The sequence below is a fragment of the Talpa europaea genome, assembly GCF_964194135.1.
Source record: "Talpa europaea genome assembly, chromosome: 10".
NCBI classification, from domain to species: domain Eukaryota; kingdom Metazoa; phylum Chordata; class Mammalia; order Eulipotyphla; family Talpidae; genus Talpa; species Talpa europaea.
In genome coordinates, this window is record NC_140077.1 from 65,208,998 (window position 1) to 65,229,910 (window position 20,913).

General features: G+C 47.8%; 1 protein-coding gene across 5 annotated transcripts in view; it reads right to left on the reverse strand.

Moving 5' to 3' along the window:
- MED15 (mediator complex subunit 15) overlaps positions 1-19,503 on the reverse strand; it is a gene marked incomplete at both ends in the record, with an annotated part of 60,738 nt that extends 41,235 nt beyond the window's left edge. For all 5 annotated transcript variants that reach the window (XM_084245216.1, XM_084245215.1, XM_084245214.1 and 2 more), the window contains one exon: positions 19,436-19,503. In XM_084245216.1, coding sequence (XP_084101342.1) covers positions 19,436-19,503 — 68 coding nt within the window. The remainder of the gene's footprint in view (positions 1-19,435) is intronic.
- Positions 19,504-20,913: the final 1,410 nt, after the last annotated feature.

Consider the following 20,913-nt stretch of genomic DNA (forward strand, 5'->3'; position numbering starts at 1 on the left):
AATCAGAGACATCACAGACAACATGGACAGTGTGGGCGCTGACTGTTAGTGACTTAACCTGAGGAGCATCAACAACAGAGGTCAGAAACAGGAACATCTTGACAACCTAGAACACACATCTTTACGAAATGAAATAGAACTGGAATAAATGTCCAGCTCTGGCCTGTGAACGATGCAAGGGGCTACAGGGCAGAATCCAGAAGGGAGACTGCTCCTTGGCCAGGAGCCAGGATTCTGTGAGGCAATACTATTTCTAAGTGACTCACACAGCCCTTCTGCTGCCCAGAGTGGCGCCTAACCAGACAGGTCCTGCATGTTTGTTGGCTGAAAAATAAACAGATACCCTTGAGCACTGTTCTCAGTTCTGCAAACCACATTTTAAAAAGTGGTTTTGCTCCTGTTTCTCTTCTGAAGATCATGCTCCATAAATTAGAAAGCAAAAAATAAAGTATACCTGTTCTCTCTAATAACCAACATCCCCCCACCCCTCTCCAAAGGTAGGGTCTCCCCTCTTTCCTTTCCAGCCATCTTAGCATGTTGTCAGAAGCACCCATCTATTATCTGGGCACTAATTTCACATCACGCTGCATTCATACCCAATCTAAGGTATGAGTGTCCCTCCTTTTACTCTCAGGGACCAACACATCCACCACCTGAGACTATCTGGGGGATCCAATCACATACTGGAACACATAAGTAGGCTGCTCAGCAAAAAGTCTCTTTTAATGACTCTCCAAGTTGGGCTTTGCTGCCATCTGCAGAACACCTGCCTGGTCAGTTGGACCTGAATGGCCACTCTTCGCCTTAGGTCTCCAGAAAACACTCCTTCCAGGGAATGTCACTATATTAAGACAAACTGTGATACAAGGAAATAGCCCCAAACGCAAGCAGAGGTTACAATCTCAAAGAAACAACTGAGAAGAGCCAACAGTGAGCTCTGCCCTCACACAGGTAGGCCCACAGGTCTGTGCCAGGAAGACAAGGGCCTGCCCAACTGGGAGAGGAGCAAAAAACAGTGTCAGCTCAAAAAGAATACACTCTACATAGGTGTCCTGCCACAGCTGCAATACCAAGGCTGCCAAACCCAAGGCTGCCAGGGAGGTATGTGAGCACTGTAACAGAAAAGGTCTGTCTAGTGGCTGCTGCCTGAGTGTGACCAATCCTCCAGCAGATGGATAGAGGACTGATACCATCTCTGAGTACATGGTCTCTGCTGTCACCGGGGCTCCAAAAGTTTCCTTGGTCTAGCTTCCTCCAGGTCACCAGGTACCTGGCTGAGATGGGAGCCTCCCAAGGAGACCCAGATCCATCACACAGGCCCTGTGAGACCTCTCATCAGGGAGTCAGAGGAGGATCTTATCTGCCCAGACCCTGCCTGAGCAACCAGCAGTGACATACCAAGAAAACACCCTGCAACTGTAACAGGAGCCACCATAGCTCTGGTGTGGCAGGACATGATTGGCTTTGCTGAGGCCTACCTCTCAGCAGCAGGTTTAACCACCAAAGTAACCAGAGCTACCTACATGTAGGGAGAGAGGCACACAGCACACTCCCGCCCCACCCCCATCCCAGCTCAGTCCACAGGTCAGCCTAGCAGGCTCTGAAGGTCACAGCAGCCTGCACTGTGGCCACTTGGACCTATGCCCCACTTCACTTCAGGGCCCAACACTGACACCAGACTGCCTAGCCTCAGCATAGGTTGGGTTCGGACACAATAGTAGGGCTTCAGTTTTTAACAGTGCATTGGTTTTGAAATGGACCAATTAGGGTCAAGCTCCCAATGGACCAATCAGGTTCAAGTTCCCATAAATGCCATTCAAGATTTTCAGACCATTCAGGAACTGTAAATGGACCAATCAGATTTGAGCTCAACTGAGACCAATCAAGCCTTGTAAACAGAGCTGGAATCATAAATGGACCAATCAGGCCTGAAAGGCTGATTCCCTGAAGGGAATATAAGTCAAGCTTTTAGAGGGTTTGAGAGACCTCCGCATATTATCTCTCTAATTTGCAGCCTGACTGCTGCTCCTGTCACTAGTCTAGTCTATGACATCAACTTCTGACTGGTACTATCAGTCTGTGCCCCATCTTTAAAAGAGGGGTATATTGGTGCCTGGTCCCCTGGCACTGCTCTTTTAAGCTGTCTGCCATTGGCTTATGCCTGGCACCTCTAAGAGAGGTCTACTGCACCTGCTCCTCAGCACTGCCTCCTGGTGCTGTTGTCTCCAGGGCTGTTCAGTATAGCATCTGGTATGGCCCACTTTAGCCTCCATATAAGTGGCACTGAGTTGGATCCTGGTCTACTACTTATTAGTGTGCCACCAGCTCCAGGCTCTTGTCAAGGGGACAATGCCATCTTGCAGGAGCAGCTTTTCATTTGGACTACTGGACACTGCAGACACTATCTGGAGTAGGAGAGCTGGCCATTGTGGCCTTAGAGATTTTTACTTTCCCCCAATTCCCTACTATTAATAAACCCTGTCGTTGCACCCTGAACCCGAGTTGTGTCCTGCAATTGTAAGTACATGGGTGAGGGCCCAAGAACCGTGACATTCCCCAGACTTTGCAAATTATATAACCTTAGTGCTATGCCCACCAACTGTCTAAATCAGGAACTTGGAAACCCCCTCTCTGCTTTCCCATCCCCTAAAGTTCAAATCCACACTCCATCTCTCACAGCACAGATGGCAATCCCTCCAAACAGCCTGTCTCCTGGCCCCATCCCCATCCCCTCCACCAACTCCCCAAGATACAAGGCTGCTGGTGAGAGTGGGAAGTGGCCCAAACCACCCTGTCCCCCACTCCCTCCCCAGCTCAAGGGCCTTGTTTGCTGGGCCCTCCAACTTTGCTCCCAACCCAGCACTCTGCCTCACAGAAACCCTGTGGTCATTTCTACCATACCTGTGGGAATTACTGGCTTTCTGTCTGTCAATTCCATAGTCCTTATGACCACCCTGAGAGCAGACAATGCCAGCTTTGTATGCAGCAGACAGCTATGAGCATTGTACAAAATAACTATTTGTAACAAAAGGAGTGGTATCACCCTGCATTTTGATGGCTATGAGGTGCATAATTGAAATCAGTGTGGCAGGCACAAGGAAAACCAACCCTTGAATGAACAGGTCAGGAGGTAGAGGCCAGGGTGACAGAGAAGGCCTCAGGGGCAGCTGGAAGTGCTGGGCAGCTGGACCTGCAGGAAGTAGACAGAGAAGGACCTAGGCTCCAGAATCACAGTGTCAAGGACTCAAATTCCAAACTGGACAATTGCCAGTCTCGGGAGATGCACTCTGCTCCTCCAAGCCCCTTCTCCCCGCGAAGTGTATTTTCTTCATAAAGGAGGACTCTAAAGGGGCTGCAGCCAGGAGATGAAAGGAGCACAGAAAAGGGCATTTGTGAAGACAGGTTCAGCCTTGGTACAGCTTGCTCTTCTTTACCTCTTACTTGTACCCAAATTGGCAAACTCCTAGTCTTTATAATCTGAATCCATGCAGGATAAAGGGGAGAAAAAAAAGGCTAACTGTGTGTCCTTGGACATAAGCTAGAAATGTGTGCTCCTTGCCTCCAGCCAGTGATCCCGGGTAAGGCACCACCTGCAGTGCATGTGTTCTCACTGCAGAAAAAGTGATGGTGCCCACCCCAAGGGGTTGCTTAGAGGATAACCAGAGTTTACTTCAGGCACCTGGCACATAGGAAGCTCGAAGTCTGTGTTAGAAAAATCAAGAGAACAGTCTGCCTAACTGTACACTAAGACTGCATTCCAAAATACCTCCCAACGTGTGTGATGACGTTCATGTCCCCCCTTCTAAACAGATGACAGCAGTGAGTGCGTGCTGCTCCCTCAGGCAGAGCTGCTCTCCCGCTGCAACTAACTGCAGGCACCTGGAAGTGTACCCCATGGTGCCAGCTCCACAGCCCCAGAGAGGGCCACAGATTTCCCATACAGTGATGTCACACAGGTCTACGTTAATGAGAAACATTCACCAGCTTCCCCTCCAGTTGCCTGATCCTTCCATCGAAGCTCATTCCAAAAGGTCCTAGTTTACACTGAGGACCCTCTCACCTCCCCAGACACCACCCTCTTCAACACTCCTCGCCCCCCAAGTCTTTTCCATTGATAAACGAGTGCTTGAATTCCCAGGAGAGCAAGTTGCTCCAGTTTCCGGCTGGTGTCTAAAGCAGGAAGGGACTTTCCTCCCTGAATCACAGACTCACCCTCCTGACCTCAGGTAGACAGGATGTCTTCCTCCCATCCATCTGTATGACAATTTATGCTCTACCCTAAGGAAATATCTCCTGATTTGAGAACTCAAACACCCATCAAGCAATAGCCCTTTCCTGAGGCAGGAGGGGTTTTTGCTCGTCCCACCCTGCCCCCAAAGGGAAGCCTCCTGTTAAGCTGCTTAAGCAGTCTGTTTACCAGTCCAGGGCAGGAGCAAACAGCCTGCACACATGACTCTTTCCCCTATGTGTTCAAAAACCCAAATCATAAAAGTATCAGGGGACAACAGAAGAAATTATACTACATGAAGATGAGGAAGGTTTTCCTAACTAAGCATATCACCAAATGTAGGCACCAGACAGGGAAAAAAAGTTTTTTAATTTAAATGATATTTCAACCATATTTTTAACCTGTCATCACCCAGGAAAAAGAAAGCCCCATACTCTGGGCCTCCAGCAGCTCAAGACCAATTCAAGGGGCAAAGTGCTGACAGCTCTGCTTCCCTATCTGGGTGTTCAATGACAGTGATCATCCCACCCTCACCCTGAGCCTGTGCAATGGCCCTGCATGTTTTCAGATTAGCTCCCCACATTTGTGGCACAGCCCAGGAGTGCTTCATGCTTGGTAAGGCACGGCTCAGGCCAATGTGTCACACACTGGTGAGACAGCCACAAAGTGCAGACAGCCCAGACAGAAAGCAAATCCCCACAGGGGCCCTGACAGGGTAACACAACTCTGACTCATATCACATCTCTGGTTTTCATACATCCCATTCAGAAATTACCTGTTTTTCATTAATTCAGGCTTGTTTCCCCCACTGTCTTAGAAGTTGGAAAACTTTCTTAAATCAGTAATTTATTTAGAGAGGACAAGGGTAAGGAACTGGTCATAATGAAAAACATATAGGTCCCAAATGTCATGTTCTGACCCACTAAAAAGAAGAAACCCGATCTGCAAAACAAAGCCCTGTGATGAGGGAGGCACCTGACTTCAATCAAGCTAGCTTAAGTTACAAACCAAATATATTCCTTACACGACTTCATTTTAAAAATAGAATTAAATGAGACGTCAACCTGCACATCTAATTTCATTCCATCCTCAAACCTCACTAAAACCACAGAAAAAGGGGCCTCCCCGGTGGTGCAGCAGTTGAGTGCTGGGTTGTGAAGCTGTCCACAGCCTCTGCAGCACTGGTTCGATCCCCGATTGCTCCCTGGCCACAGGAGGGTCCCACATGGCGTGCAGATCTCTCCTGCTGCCCGCTGCTCCCCTAGCAGTGTACTTCAGTGTACTTCTGCCTGTTCTGCTCCCCGCTCTGGCTCTGGTGAATTCTCTCACCCTCTCGCGCCTCTGACTGTACCCAGTGCTTGCATAAATAAATAAATTTAAAAAAAAAAAAAACAAACACAGAAAAAGAGTTTTTGTTTTCCTCTAACACAAACCCCCAAAGATGGGAAGAACCAGAGTGGTGTCCCCATCAGCAGCATTTCAGAAGGTGGAAAGCTACAGGGTCAAGTGGCAACAGACAAGCAAGTCAACTAAGAAAGCAGTGTCCCAAGTAAGTGACAGTGAGGACAGTGGAGCACCAGCTTGGGTACTGCCTCAGATCTTCCCAAGGATCAAGCCGGTGTACCAGGTACTCAGAGACCGAAGATAAAGGGCAGGATTCCTGGGTGAAATCTACCCTTGCATCCCCTCCCCTGCTCACATGCTGGGTAACCACCCCCATGCCAGGAGATGACTGGAGATTTAATCACTAGAAAAGCATAAAATGGAGGGTCATCGGAATAGGGAGACAACCCACCCAGTTAAGGAATGGGCAGGATATTAAAAGAAGCAGACTGTGTGGCCACCCAAGTGACTAGATGCACACTCACTGCTGACACTCACATGCCCATCCACCTACCTGCCTAGTGCAGCTTCCTCCACAGGGGCACCAGGCCTTCACCCTGCAGGAATGTTTGGAAGACCACGCTCTGGAGGAAAGACTAAGAGAACCTAAAGCCATGTGAGCCAGTGAATTCCCAGTGGACAAACCACAAGCTCAGAGACTCCACTCATTTTCCTAGTGCCCATGAGTTCCCAGACCGTCCAATGTGGCAAAGAAATGCTCCAGGTGAAGTCATCTGGAGTAAACAAACTCTGCGGGAATAAGGAAATATTAAGAAATGATCTTTATTATCCAGAGATAATAAACAAGAACAGGATGCAACAAAGAGGGAAAACTTAAAGAACAAAGTCCTTAGAAATAAAATATGATAAAAATGTCAGAGATAAAATTGAGGAAATGTCCCCGAAAGCAGCACTAAAACAATAAAGAGGCAGGTAACAGAAAAAGAAAACCAGAGGTGGGTCAGAGGGTCAACATTCAAACATTCGGGGCAGAGTGAGCATGGGAGTTGAGGAATGAGATCCACAGGAGAAATGAGATCATGGGAAGCACTTTCCCTGAAGCACAAGACTTGAATTCTGGGAGCCAGGCAGGTGGCTCAACCATTACAATGGTACTGGAAACAGGAAGTCATGCTTCCCAAACTCCTTAATCCCAAGGAAGGATTTCCAACCTACATGTCCAAACACTTGCAAATTGGCATGCCCTCCAAAAACTGAACTCCAGTGAGCCTTTTCTCTATAACTTAGAAGAATGAGGGAAATGACCCACAAAAAGAGCAAAACAGGAAACAAATGGCCTAACACCAGAGCCCTGCAGCTCAAGAGACAAGGACGCAGAGGGCTGTCTTTACCATGCCTCTAGACACTGCCCAAGAGGGTTCTAAAGGCAGGTCCTGGGAAAAAGCTGGAACTCACAGACTTCCTGACAATACTGAGTACCAGAATAATTTTACCAAGAGGTAACTGGAAGATATGGGATGAATTGGCAGCATGCACAAAAAAAAGGGGACATGTTTTTAAGAAGGCAAATTTTTTTCAGGGTAGAGAGGCTGAGGAGTAAGATCACAGTATGCCACTATTGCTCAGTTGTGAATGCCATCACACTGAAACATAAGCAATTCTGGGGCCTCCCCAGTGACACAGTGATTGAGCTCTGGGTTGCGAAGCTGCCCGCAGCCTCTGCAGCACTGGTTCGATCCCCGGCTGCCGGGCGAGGGTCCCACATGGCACGCAGACCTCTCCTGCCACCCGCTGCTCCCCTCAGCAGTGTACTTCGGTCCTTCTGCCTGTTCCGCTCCCCGCTCTGGCTCTGGTGAATTCTCTCACCCTCCCGCACTTCTGACTGTACCCAGTGCTTGTATAAATAAATAAAAAACAAACCAAAACAAACAAACAAAAAAAAAAAACAAGCAATTCTGGGCCTCCCCTGGTGGCACAATGGTTGAGCGCTGGGCTGCGAAGCTGCCTCAGCCAGCTGCCTCTGTGAAGCTGCCACAGCCTCTGCAGCGCCTGTTTGATCCCCGGTCGCCGGCAAGGGTCCCACATGGTGCACACACCTCTCCTGGCGTGCCCGCTGCTCTCTCAGTAGTGTATTTCATCAGTCTGCCTGTTCTGTTCCCCGCTCTGGCTCTTGTGAATTCTCTCACCCACCCATGCTTCTGGCTGTACCCAGTGCTTGTATGGATAAATAAATATTTAAAAAAAAAAAAAAAGCAATTCTATACTGATACCCAGAAGGTAAATACTGGGGGAAGAAGGAGAAGCAGAGATAAGATTGTGTAAGGGAGCTATAGAGAAAGTCAACAGGCAATTAATAAAACTCATAAACTCGATGCCTCCAGGGCAACATTCTTACACTCCTTAGAATCTCAGGCATGTGCCAGAATCTTCAAGGAGTTAAGAGTCACAGGGGAGGGTTCAGTAAGCAGAGATCCATAATAGTTTCTTGTCTATTATTAGTCCTTGACTTTCAAATTTATGTGCTACATTATGTTGATAAAATAAAAATGAATTAAGTTTAATGACAACATGCACATAAAAAGTATGTCATAGTATCGTCTAAAGAGAAATGCTCAGCGCTAGCTATTAGGAAAGATCTCATTCACTTGCCAAACCTTCCTGTTTCAGTAAACAAGGATACAGGAAGCTTCTACTTCATTAGCAATCTTGACCCCCAGTAGTGTCCCAAAAGTTTATCACACATTCCACAGCTCTCAGAGCAGAGTTTACAGTCCCAGCTTGCCAGGGGGTTTCATCCCAGAGGCAGGAAATGAGACACTGGTCACTAACAGTAATGAAAGTTAACACCTGGCCTTGAGGGGAGAGCATTCCTGACCCTGAGGTAGCTGGAAACATGTTTACTAAACTGTACCCAGGACTGCAACTTCTTCCTTTAATTTGTTAGCACAATTCTGCATTGTGACTCTCTGATTACTTAGAAAAAACATAGAAATGTTTTTTAACAAGATAAAAATACGCATTTCAGAATCTAACCATCCACCTACATGTAGCAAAGGATATATTTTTGTCTTACAAAAAGAAATGTTCTAATCATACAAACTTAAGACTTTAAATACTTTCTCTTTACATTCCTCTGGTTTGTTTCATTAAGTTCTCCGATATCTCCTCTCAAGATTTCTCAATTCCCAATGAACTTGATCAATGAGAAAAACTACACCTATGTAATTTAAAATTCATATCAAATAAAAGAAAAAAGAAAAGCAATCATATGGTATATGGATGTGATTTAAAACAGTCCAGGCAAGGTAAGAAGAGATAATGAACCACTGGTCATACGTCACTAACTCTTGATTACCTTGGAGACCATTTTTCTATTATCTCTACTTCTGTGAATGTCTGAGAAAGTCTATAATGGAACTTCTAATATGTCAGTAAATAAAATTCTCACGTCAAGCATGTGGGATGACTGTGCAAAGGAGCCTGCAGGAAACTTCCTCCCAAGAGCGCCCCCACAATGACTCAGTCTGGGCCCCCACACAGGGAGGGAGGGAATGTGCACTCCAAGTTACACCTGCTACGGCCCCTCAGCCTGAAGGAGACTAGGATCTGGAAGCTGGTAACAAAAGAAGTCTTAAAAAACGTATCACCACACCACAAGTTGGTCCAGCCCTTTGCCCAACTATGTAGAGGAGTCCCATCGCTAGATCTGCCAAGTCCACTCCTTGCATGGCAAGAGTCACGGGTACATGGCAAGAGTGTCCCAGGAGATGGACACAACCCAAGCTACAACTCAAACTGAAGCCTAATTCCACTTAAAAAATACAAGTGTGTATATTTACATATTTAAAAAACAGATATATAAAGTTATATGCACATAGAAACAAAATTGGAGGAAATAAGTCAAAATGTCAGTAACCATCTTTGGGCAGGAAAATTACAGAAAAACCTCTCTGTTTTGAACTCTTCTACAATGTTATCTGGAAGGGAATGAAATATTGTGTCCACAACTCCTGAAAACAATGACCAAATAGGAGGTAGAAACAAGCCAAAGCTGCTGGGATTGGCTTCCTGTGCCCATACCCTCTCATTCCAGTCCATCTCTGCTCTGCCTCCATGTGGCTGGTAGGACTGTAAACTGGTGCCACCTGGGAAAACTATTTGGCTAACAAGGCTGCACCTCTCAATTGAGCGCTGGGTGCACAACCCAGAGAGTAAGTGCATGTGCACACCAGAAAACATGACCCAAGCCCCACTGGTGCCCTCTTTACACGGCCAATAACTGGAACTAAACCCAACACCCATTAAAGGCAGAAAACAACTGCAACCTGCAACAGAATAATAGAATAATTGATACCCTTAAGAATGAATTTCACAGACATGATACTGAATGAAAGAAGTAAACATAAGATTGCATAGTGTGATTCCAATGATAAGAAGTTCAAGCACAAATGTCTCCAAAGCCACAGATATCAGAAGATTGGGCCTGGATCTGCTTGAGGAGGAGCCTGCTGGGTACTGGGCCTGCTCAAGATGTCAGTCTGGGCAGTGGCTATGGGACCATTTATGTGTGTGAATGTTCATCTGGCATCACACTAGAGATTTGCACCCTTGTGTTATCTGCTATAGTAGATGTGGGTCACTTCAATATAAAGAATGCATGAGGCAAGCAATAGCTCCTAAGCCCTGGCCTCAGGAGGCTGCCCTGCCAATCCTTGGATTTGAGTTTGAACAGCCTCACACCTGAATTCCCACTAATAGCACCTGGTAGGGAATCTTGCAGCACTTTCACATTGTGAATCCTCCTTAGCCCAAATCAAAGCAGGATGACAGAGTCTCAAGAGCCCAGGGTGACCCACCACAGCTCCTCTGGGTAAATACAGCATTCTCTACGTTATAACAGGGACATCCCACCACATGCAGCAGCTGAATCACTTCCTCAAAGGAGGAAGACTGAACAGAAACTGGAAAGGGGGAGGACAGAGGACAGTGGGGTCAGTGATGAGCCATTTCTTTGACAAGCACTGCCTCCCATACACCCTGGAAAGCAGTGAGAAGCTAGCACTGCTTTCTGTAACTTTACCCGCCATCATTATGGTCCTCTTGTGTAAGCCAAGGCACTGTGCAGGGAAGAGAAAAAAATGGCTGCAAGAAAGAGGGGGAAAGCCAGCCATGAGGGCAATCAGAGGGCCCAGTCTGGAGCTCCTGCATCACGCACAAAGGAAAGACAATTTCAGATTGAGAGAAGACTGTTTCTTAGTAAGGGCAGAGAGATCAGAGTTGTCTTAGAAAGGTTGTGCTAGCACCAGAGGCCCAGATGAGGGAAGAGAGTCACCGTGAAGGCAGAGCATGAAGGGACTTTCCACTTTATGGTAGCTATCTGTGACCATAGGTTACTACCTCCTCATCTGCAGAAACAGTCCACCTCTTCTGCAAAAGATTTCTGATTATAAAAAGAATATATGGTTATTGCTAACAAAAATTGCAAGTATATATGTGCTAAAAATCACAATGGATATTGAAATCACAGCTAAAGACATATTTACTACTGTATTGTGCCTAAAGACATATTTACTACATACTGTGCCTGCTTTCCTGCCCTTCCTGATATCCCTGTGTTATGGAGCACCTCCCATATCATTTTTAACAGCAGCACTGCACCCAGAATTTGCAGCTACCACAAATCTCACCCAGCTCCCACTGTTGGTTTGTCTTGCCTGTCCCACTCCTAACATGATGTGGAGATGAGCATTTCTTTATCATCATCAGGATTCAAACACTCTCCTGTTTATAGGCCTGGAGGAAATACCCAAGGAATTAAACATTTTAAGGTTACTGCAATAAACAGTATTGCCATAATGGCCCTCCAGAAACATGGTCTAACTTATATGCCCATTGCAGCAGCTGGTACAGATGCTGGCTTGCCCACTAGAAAAGCACCTGTACAGGTCCACAGTGACACTTGGGAATCCCGCACCCACAGCGCCCCTGACCGGAGAACTGAGCATCCACCCCCATGAGAGATTCACACTAGAAGAACCTCCAAACAATCCAAGTGCAAACTCTGCATGGAATGTGTGTGAAAAGTGAGGGCGGGGGGCCGGTATGGAAACCCAGTGGAATGGGGCTGTGTTGCTCAGCCTCAGCAGGATGGTTCTTTCAGACAATAGCAAACAAGATGCAGAGCAGCCGTGGCTAGATAGAGCTGCGTCCCTATATATGGTGAGCTGGGCGCGTTAAGCATAGCCCAGCAGAAGAAATTCAGGCTCAGGGTTGAAATCACAGGCAATGGGCAGTCACTCACATATTCTGAGTATCAAAATAATTAAGGGTTATGGTTTATTTCTCGATAAAACTGGAAAACATTTTTTGAGCTGGGAGAAAAAAATTGGTGGGGGCAGGGCTGATGTCCATGATCAAGAGTTGATAACTTGAAGTGATGAGCAGTGCGTATATAAGGATGGGATATTTAAAATATACTACTTGGGGGCCTCCCTGGTGGCGCCAAGGGGTTAAGCACAGCACTGTGAAGATATCCCAGCCTCTACAACACGAGTTTGATCTTGGCCAGGGAGGTGACCCACATGGTGCAGCAGACCTCTCCTGTCTTGCCTGCTGCTCCCCTCAGCAGTGTATTTCAGTCAGTCTGCCTGTTCTGTTTCCCACTCTGTCTCTGGTGAATCCTCTCACCCCCTGCACTTCTGGCCTGTACCCTAGTTCTTGTATGCATAAATAAATCTTTAAAAAAATAAAATACACTACTTGGTGTTATGATTTAAACTTTCCATTTTGAATTTTTAAAAACCTGTCAGAATTCTTTTTAAAATGTACCCTCTAGTTGGGTATGTGACCAACATTAAGTGCAGCAAGAAATGCTTTCCTTTATACTTTGTATCAGTGGCAGACAGATAATTGTGTGGTCAAGATTCTGCCCACCACACAATGCCCAACACAGGTCTGGGACTAGCTACAGCCAGCCCATCAGGAGTAGCTGTTAACAGGTGTAAGACTACAGGTCAGGAACGGACTAAGGGCTGCAGCTGTGGTTGACGGGAGGGTTGTTTCAATAGGGAGCTGATGGGGGCACAAGGGCACACTGCAGCCTGTGATGGAGGCCAAAGATCAATAAGAGCTTGCTGGATGGCCCTTCTGCCACTGTTTGAGGCCCAACAACTCATGGGAGTTCCTAAAATTGCCCACAGGATTCTCCCCAGCAGCAGGTTCCTCTAACTGGCTCTCCCAATGCACCTGGCAAGGGCTAACTGCCAGCTACTGTTTCCCCTCATTCCAAAAAAAAAAAACCATGATCTCTCTTTCAAAGATTAAAAGGTGGTTTGCTACCTTTGCTATGGTTCAGCAAGAATTCATTTGTAACATGCAGAGTATTAACCATTAAGTGGCCTCGCCTTTATGCCTCAGTTTCCTCATCTTAAAAATGGGACTAACCAGTTCATCTACTGATGGGGCCAGTGTGAAGAGTTGAGGAGTTAACATATGAGCTGCAACAGCAAGCTCCTGTGGCAGTGATTGGCACAGCACACCACTGAACGACAGCTGCTGCTGAGAAAGTCTGTCCCTCACTGTCACTTCTGGTCTAAGCAGGAAAGTGGTGGGTCAGGACTCTGAAGTCAGTGGCTTGGAGATGAACAGACAAACAGGGTCTCTGGCCTCTGGGAGCAGATGCTCAAGCAGATGGTAAGACACAAAAGCCTGTAAGCCTGTAAGCCAGCCCGGTTTTTGGACAAGAAGCAGGCTATGGAGAAATCAATAGGACTCAGCAGCTTCCCCGCCGGAAAACAAGAACCAGAAGTATACTTAGGAGGGCACAGGACTGTTGGGAGCCCGAAATGGGGTAAGTCAATGTAGGGTAATGGGTGAATCAGGCTTTTTTCCGTCCACTGGTGTGGATGCCCAGGGCAAAGGGGAGGGGGGCATGCGGCCTTTGATTGTGGACACCTGGCCCGGAGGCAAGGGCTAATGCAGGCAGGTGCACTAGGAGGACCACTCCAGCCAGACCCGAAGACTGAAGGAAGCGCGTAGGGGGCTGGGAGGCACGGTTGCTTCCCCAGCCTCCCAGCCCCACCTGGCCTCCCTGCAGGCTGGTCTGTCCCCTGTGTACCTGGTTCCCTGAGAGAGCATTAAAGGCCTGTAAAATCTATCCAAGGCTCCAGGACTCTCCTTTCCATCTGCCCGAATCAATGGTGAACCTGCCATGCATATACTTACACTACAGCCATAGAAAAGGTTCTTCCAAGCCTTACTTGCTTCTGCCTACAACCCCACGAGCAGGATACTGACAAATAAGTTTCAGGACACTCCCTGCACCTCCAGGCTGAGGTGTCCACAATCAAAGGCTGTGTGCCTTGTGCCCCCTCCCCCACCCCGGCCCCTATCAGAGGCAGGAGGGCAGAAAAATGCCTGATTCACTCATTTACCCTTGAAAGATGTTGCTCAGTTATTTGTTCTGTTGTTCCTTTTAGGTTTTGCTTTGCTTTATTTTGTTCTGGCTATACAGCACTTGACTTTTTCCTAACAGTCTAGATCAAACTCTCTGTGTCTCATAGGTCCTGACCTGGAACAGAATTCCCTTTGAGGGCATCCCCAGAAGAAGAAGCTGAAGAGTCTGCCAAGACCTGACCGCTCCCTGCATGCCTCCCTGGCATCTGACTACAACACCAACACAGGACTGTCCTTCCTGCTGGGGTCTCTTCCCTGTACAATCTGTTCAGCCCAACAGACACCTGTATGTGCAATCAGCTGCACTGAGGAGTGGGAGGCATAAATTCTCAAGAATAAGACTGCAAAAAAAGTTAAAAGAACTGGAAAGAAATGATTGTTGGAGTTCTTTCATTTTTTCAGGCACAGATCTGACCACTATAGGTAGGTGCCTGCACCATGGGAGCCTATAGACCATTCACATGCTCAATGCCAATAACCCCATGAGAAAGGCTAAAGGCCATCTCTGGGGCTTGACGGTGATTTCTGTGGTCCTGCAGGGAAAATGGGTGTTCAATGAAGAACAGATATGAACCTACCAGCAGTTCACAACTACCCTTCCTACAGGCTCCTTTACATGTCATCAGTTCCCTAACCAGGCTCAGGGCTTTCACCTTCACTCTCCAAGGGCCCAGGGAAAAGGCATCAGGGAATTAATTCATCACTGAGTCAGAGTTGTTTGTTAAGCTTTGAGCAGAGGTCTCCACTTTTCCCTCCTATCTTCCCTATGAGATAGGCTGGAATCATGGCATTTCGTAGATGAGGGAAATGATCCAGAAAGATTACGTATCCAAGATCGCTCAGGTAACAAGTGGAAGGGGGTGCCAGAGCTTCACAATGCATGTTAGCACAGGAGGGAAAAAAAGGCCACAGTAGTATGATAGTGACACACATAGCCCCCAGGAAAAAATACTTACTTTTGCACTCTTGCAATGAGTGTTTCAACCATGCCACATTTCATAGGACTAGAGTCCTACTGGGAACTAAAAAGGACTGAGAGACATCAAGGGGTAACACCCACTTTAGGCAGAGAAGCATCCTGAGTATTTGATATATAAGCACATACATAAATGAAGAGAAGGAACTAGTCACGAATATAGTGGAAAGAAGTCTTCCCATTGCTGAATACCTTACTTGATAATAAATTGTTTAAAGAGAGAAGAACCTTGGGCCTCCCCAGTGGCGCAGCGGTTGAGCGCTGGGTTGGGAAGCTGCCCGCAGCCTCTGCAGCGCTGGTTTGATCCCTGGCTGCTCCCCGGCCACCGGAGGAGGGTCCCACATAGCGCGCAGACCTCTCCTGCCGTCTGCTGCACCCCTCAGCAGTGTACTTCGGTCCTTCTGCCTGCTCTGCTCCCCGCTCTGGCGCTGGTGAATTATCTCACCCTCCCACACTTCTGACTGTACCCAGTGCTTGTATAAATAAATAAATAAATAAATCTTTAAAAAAAAAAAGTGAACTGTTTTAAAAAAAAAAAGAGAGAGAAGAACCTGGACTGTTCAAGTGAAGAGACACAAAAGCGGATAAACAAGATGGAAGATAACAGAAACTGTGGCTCGGCCTCTGGGGAGGGACTTAGAGGGCAGGATATCTGGACTTTTGAGGTAATGGTAAGGAAAGTCACTGGCAGGTAGGTTATCATCAGGACAGTGGCGAACAAGGGGAGGCAGAAGTCCAGGATAGGCCCAGATGAACTGAAAGCTGGACTAGACAGTCCCAAGGGCTGTCCTAATCAGCACCAATTCAAAATCATGTTTTCCACAGGGAGATGGGAAGGTAGTTTATCTAGCCCATGCTTTGAAGCAGTGTTCTCTAGGCTCTTGGTAGATAGTTGCAAGCCAAGAGGAAAGAACAAAGCAGATAGGGCCTCCCCGGTGGCGCAGCGGTTGGGCGTTGGGTTGCAAAGCTGCCCGCGGCCTCTGCGGCGCCGGTTCCATCCCTGGCTGCTCCCCGGCCACTGGAGGAGGGTCCCACATGGCACGCAGACCTCTCCTGCTGCCCGCTGCTCCCCTCAGCAGTGTACTTCGGTCCTTCTGCCTGCTCTGCTCCCCGCTCTGGCGAATTCTCTCACCCTCCCGCGCTTCTGACTGTGCCCAGTGCATGTGTGAACAAAACAAGCAAAACAAACAAACAAATAAATAAAACATGCCTCTATAAAAAAAAAAAAAAAAGAACAAAGCAGATATTAGATGCTTTCCTTCCCACTGAAGCTTCCCAGTTTGTTATACGCTTTTTTTCATTTCTAGTCAACTATAAATTATCTAGGATCAAGCCACTTTCCAGGATGGCCAATTTTAAATACCAGTTAAAGTTAACAATGTCAAGTATCCCAATTTAAATCAAACCACCACTTTCAAAATGGAGCCTGGAGAGAAAATAGACAAATCTGAGAACTGAGAAAACTCATACGATGCTAGGAGGACAATTTTTTAAACTCTTCATACCAGTAGGCAGAAGGGCTCCTAATCCCAGGAACCTGTGAATATCCTACATTTTATGGCAAGAAGGATTTTCCACATGTAATTAAAGTTGTAGACTTTAAAACAGTCTGAGTGGGCCCAATATAATCTGAGCCCTTAGCAGAGAATTTTCTCTAGCTGAAGTCAGAGATGTGGCAGAAGAACTCAGCTCTGCTGGAGTCACCCATCATAGAAAGCTTGAAAGGATGCTGGCAGCCCACAGGAACAAAGACTGATCCCAGACTAACAAACTTTCAATAAGGAATGAAGACACATCATTCCTACAACCATGAGAAACTGAATATGGCAAACAACCGGGGGTAGAAGCAAATTCTACCCCAGAATTTCCAGGAAGACATGCAAACCCGGGCCTTCCTGGTGGCGCAGGGGTTAAAGACAGTGCTATCAAGCTATCCACAGCCACTGCAGCACGAGTTTGATCCCTAGCAGGCCAGGGAGCTAACCCACATGGCACAGCCGACCTCTCCTGTCTCCCCACTGTTTCCCTCAGCAGTGCATTTCAGTAGATCTGCCTGTTCTGCTCCCCACTCTGTCTCTGGTGAATCCTCTCAACCCTTGCACCTCTGGCCTATACCCCAGTTCTTGCATACATAAATAAATATTTATTTATTTATTTACACAGGTACTGGTACAGTCAGAAGTTCGGGAGGGTGAGAGAATGCACCAGAGCCCGAGCGGGGAACAGAACAGGCAGACTGATGAAATACACTGCTGAGGGGAGCAGCAGGCACGGGAGGAGAGGTCTGTCGCGCCATGTGGGACCTTTGCCAGCGGCCGGGGATCGAACTGGCGCTGCAGAGGCTGCGGACAGCCTCACAGTGCAGCGCTCAACCGCCTGCACCACCAGGGAGGCCCAAGTAAATCTTAAAAAAACAAACAACAACAACAAAAAAAACAAAAAAAAGACATGCAATCCTATGAACAGTTTGAGTTTAGCCTTGTTAAATCCCTAAGCAGATTCTACCTAATCCTCTGATCTATGGAAACTATCAGGTAATAAATTTGTGCTTTTTGAAGATACAGTATTGTGGTAATTTGTTACAACAATAATGGAAACACAAGCAGCAATTCAGCAAAGAAAGAGTGAGCCTGCTTTCCCTGGAAGCAAAAGGGAGAGATAAATCATGTAGTATTTGGTCAGCCCCCAACACCCAAGATGCTTAATGACACTCCCCCCTACCTTCCATATCTCCTCTGGTGACAATTCATCCTTCAGTTCTTAAATTCTGGACTTCCCCAAAGAGGACTCTTTGACCTGGGGACTTTTTTTTTTTTTTTTGCAGGAGTGGGCCACCCCTGAAGATTTCATCTTATAAGCAACTCCAGTGCATTAAAAAACAATGTTCACTGATTCTGAAAGATTGCAGAATTGTCCCCAGATTATTCCATGGCAGTGCCCAGCGCCACTAATTCGTCAGTACTTTACAATACTACCTCGTACCCTGTACTAAGAGGTTTCCCAGCATTCAGGCCCACTTCCTTCCATCTACACTGCTGCACCACACCCCACCCCCTCCATCCAGTTAGTCATCAAGTACTGTCTATGCCAGCTCTCCCTTTTCTCTGGAATCATCTTCCTCTTTCAGTTTCTGCCACCGTCTAACACAGACCTTTATATTCTCTTGCCTTACTGGGCCATTCTACAGTCATTTTCTGTAGCATGTGACAGGCAGTGATCTGGCAGTAGGAATAAAGAGATGAAGGACAGGTCCCCAGCCCCAAGAGCTCAATACTTACAATGGCCTACCTGGCCTCTCTCTAATCCATCTTCAGCAACTCAGGGGATCTTCCCAACTCTGGCATTCCACTACCTCAAAGTAGGCCACATGCCAAATACAGGCTCAACTCCTTAGCACAGTACTCCCACCACTAACGTGCCAGCGCCTCCTCACTCTCATTCCATTATCATCACCTGAACCTCCTTATTCCTCACACCCCAGAACTCTATCAGCCTACAGTAATGAACTCCAGGCAGTGAGCGCGCATTCTTCCTTGTGCCTCAAAGAGGAAAGTTGACCCTTCACACTCCTATTTGTCCTTCTAGGACTCAACTTACTTGTAATCTATTCCACAAGGCTGCTCCTGACCTACTCAAGAAAACTGTCTATTATTCCTAAAATTGCACTTTAAGATTCTGTTCTGGTGGTGGGTTCCCTGGGGACAAGGGCTGGTCTCAAGCAAATGGGCAGCACTCCAGTAAACTCAGTAAGACTGCTAAATGAAACAAGCAGTGGTAAGGGGCTGGAGTTCCGCTGGCATTTGAGGCCTAGGGAACACTGGCAATCCTAACACTGAAGGGTTCAGATGCTGAAGCTGTGCAGAAAGCACTAATCCCAGTTCTTCACTCCCTCCTCGGAAGGACAGAGGTCTCCTCTCTGCCTCTCTCCTGAGAGTGAAGTCCATATTTCGTGGGGAAGGGTCCCCACCACCCATAACCCTAGCCTCCCAACCTCATCTTCCACCCACCCCCTTCAATCTCATTCTCCCACCCTGAGCAGCTTTTCTGGAACAGGAATCACAAAGCACTTAGTCCTGCTATAGCCTCGGCTGTCCCTTTCCTTTTTCGTATTCAGTGCGATTCAAAGAGGAGGAAAGTATGCACCCAAAGCTCACAAACGACGAGCGAGAAAGCTCGGGACGATGACTCATAACCAGGGCTTGTCGGTTTGCAGAGTTCTGCCTCAGGAAAGCTAACGAAGGGGAGAGCCGGGGTAAGGCCGTGCCCTGGGGCTCGCGCGCGTCCCCGGCGCCTTCGGCCTCCTAGCACCCTCGGGCCCGGTGGGTCCCAACGCCTAAGGTCTCCGCGGGTCCGGCCCAGGCCTCGCCCACCGCGCGAGGGGGGTCCTGAAAGAAGATTCCGCGGTTCCGACCGCCGCCCGGGCCTCTACTCACATTTGACTGACCAGCTTCTGCCGGAAGGCGGCGCTCCGCCAGTCGGTCTCCTGCCCCGAAACGTCCATGCCAATTCCCCAGATCCCACCACCGCGTCGCGCTCTGCCGCTGCCGCCACCGCCACCGCCGCCGACTGAACCGCAGCGCCAGGCCCAAACCCGGAAGCCGTCGGCGGCGCCTCGGCCGCGCCGGAAGCAGAGCGAGAATTGTGGGAAATGAAGTTGCGCGCGCGCGGGCCTCTGGGAAATTGAGTTCCCCAGCATTTTTCTGGCTCTAGGTCGCACCTTGGTCCCAAGAACCACAATTTCTTCTCACAGGGCCTCTGTCGCACAAGCCTGGGACACCAGATGACCGGCACTGAAGAGAGAAAGTGAGGAGGAATCCTGACTCCGAGGACTTTTGGTGCTGCCTGTTGCAGGCAAGCGCCGAGTCTCTGTTATTTCCAGCAACCCTACTGTGTGCTGTCTTAACCAAGTGTTGGAGATCAGCACCTCTCCAAGATCCTACTCTAAACTGCCCTCCATCTACAGCGGCTGCTATGTGGAGATTGTTTGTCAAAAGTATATGCCCCCCTACAGTGTGCCAGGTACTGTACTAACATAATGCAGGCCTTGGTTTCCTGCAACTGATTTTTAGGGCCGCATTTGGAAAGTGACCAGATAGGCTTTCATGGTTGCTTCTTTCAGTTAGGCTATTGGAGCTCTTATCCTACCAATGATGTATCTTGCAGACATTGGGAATAAGGAATCTAAGCCACATTTTATTAATTTTTAGACATGGGCTTTACTGATTGGCCCAACAGTCACGCCCTGTTCATAAAAGAACATAGCCTAGATCCTTGCTGGAGGCGTGTTGCTGAATGTAGGCAGGGTAACTGGAGGCAGTAGATCTGGGAAGAACGGGTAGTGACAGCCACAGACTTCCTGGCCTCAGGGAAAGAGGGAGGCCTACCTAGGAAGGCAGATCCTGAAATGAGCCTGTACTCCCTCAACACCTGCAGACCTTCCTGTAGACCCGAGCTTGAAAGCAGGTGGTTTAGACTATGAGGGAGAAATGATTGTAGCTGAAGTCCTGCAAAGCCTGATCTGTATCCCACACCACTTGAGGCAGGCACATCTGTGCTCTACTGGCTAGTTCCTGCAAGGTGCTGCAGACACACTGGCCACACATTTCATGGTGTTAAAAAATAATACATATTAAAACTTTTAGAAGTTTGTTTGAGCAAAATCAATTCAAATCTAACAGATAGGAAGGAGATCCAAGAAGTTGTATAAATTTAATTTTGATAGAAGGGAGCAGGAAGGAACAAGAATGTTATACTAGACAAAAAAGGAGGTGGGGGGGGCCTTCCTGGTGGCATAGGGGTTAAAGTCTCAGCTCCATCAAGCTATCAACAGCCACTGCAGCCTGACTTTGATCCCCAGCCAGGGAGCTTACCCACATGGTGCAGCAGACCTCTCCTGTCTCTCCCACTGGTT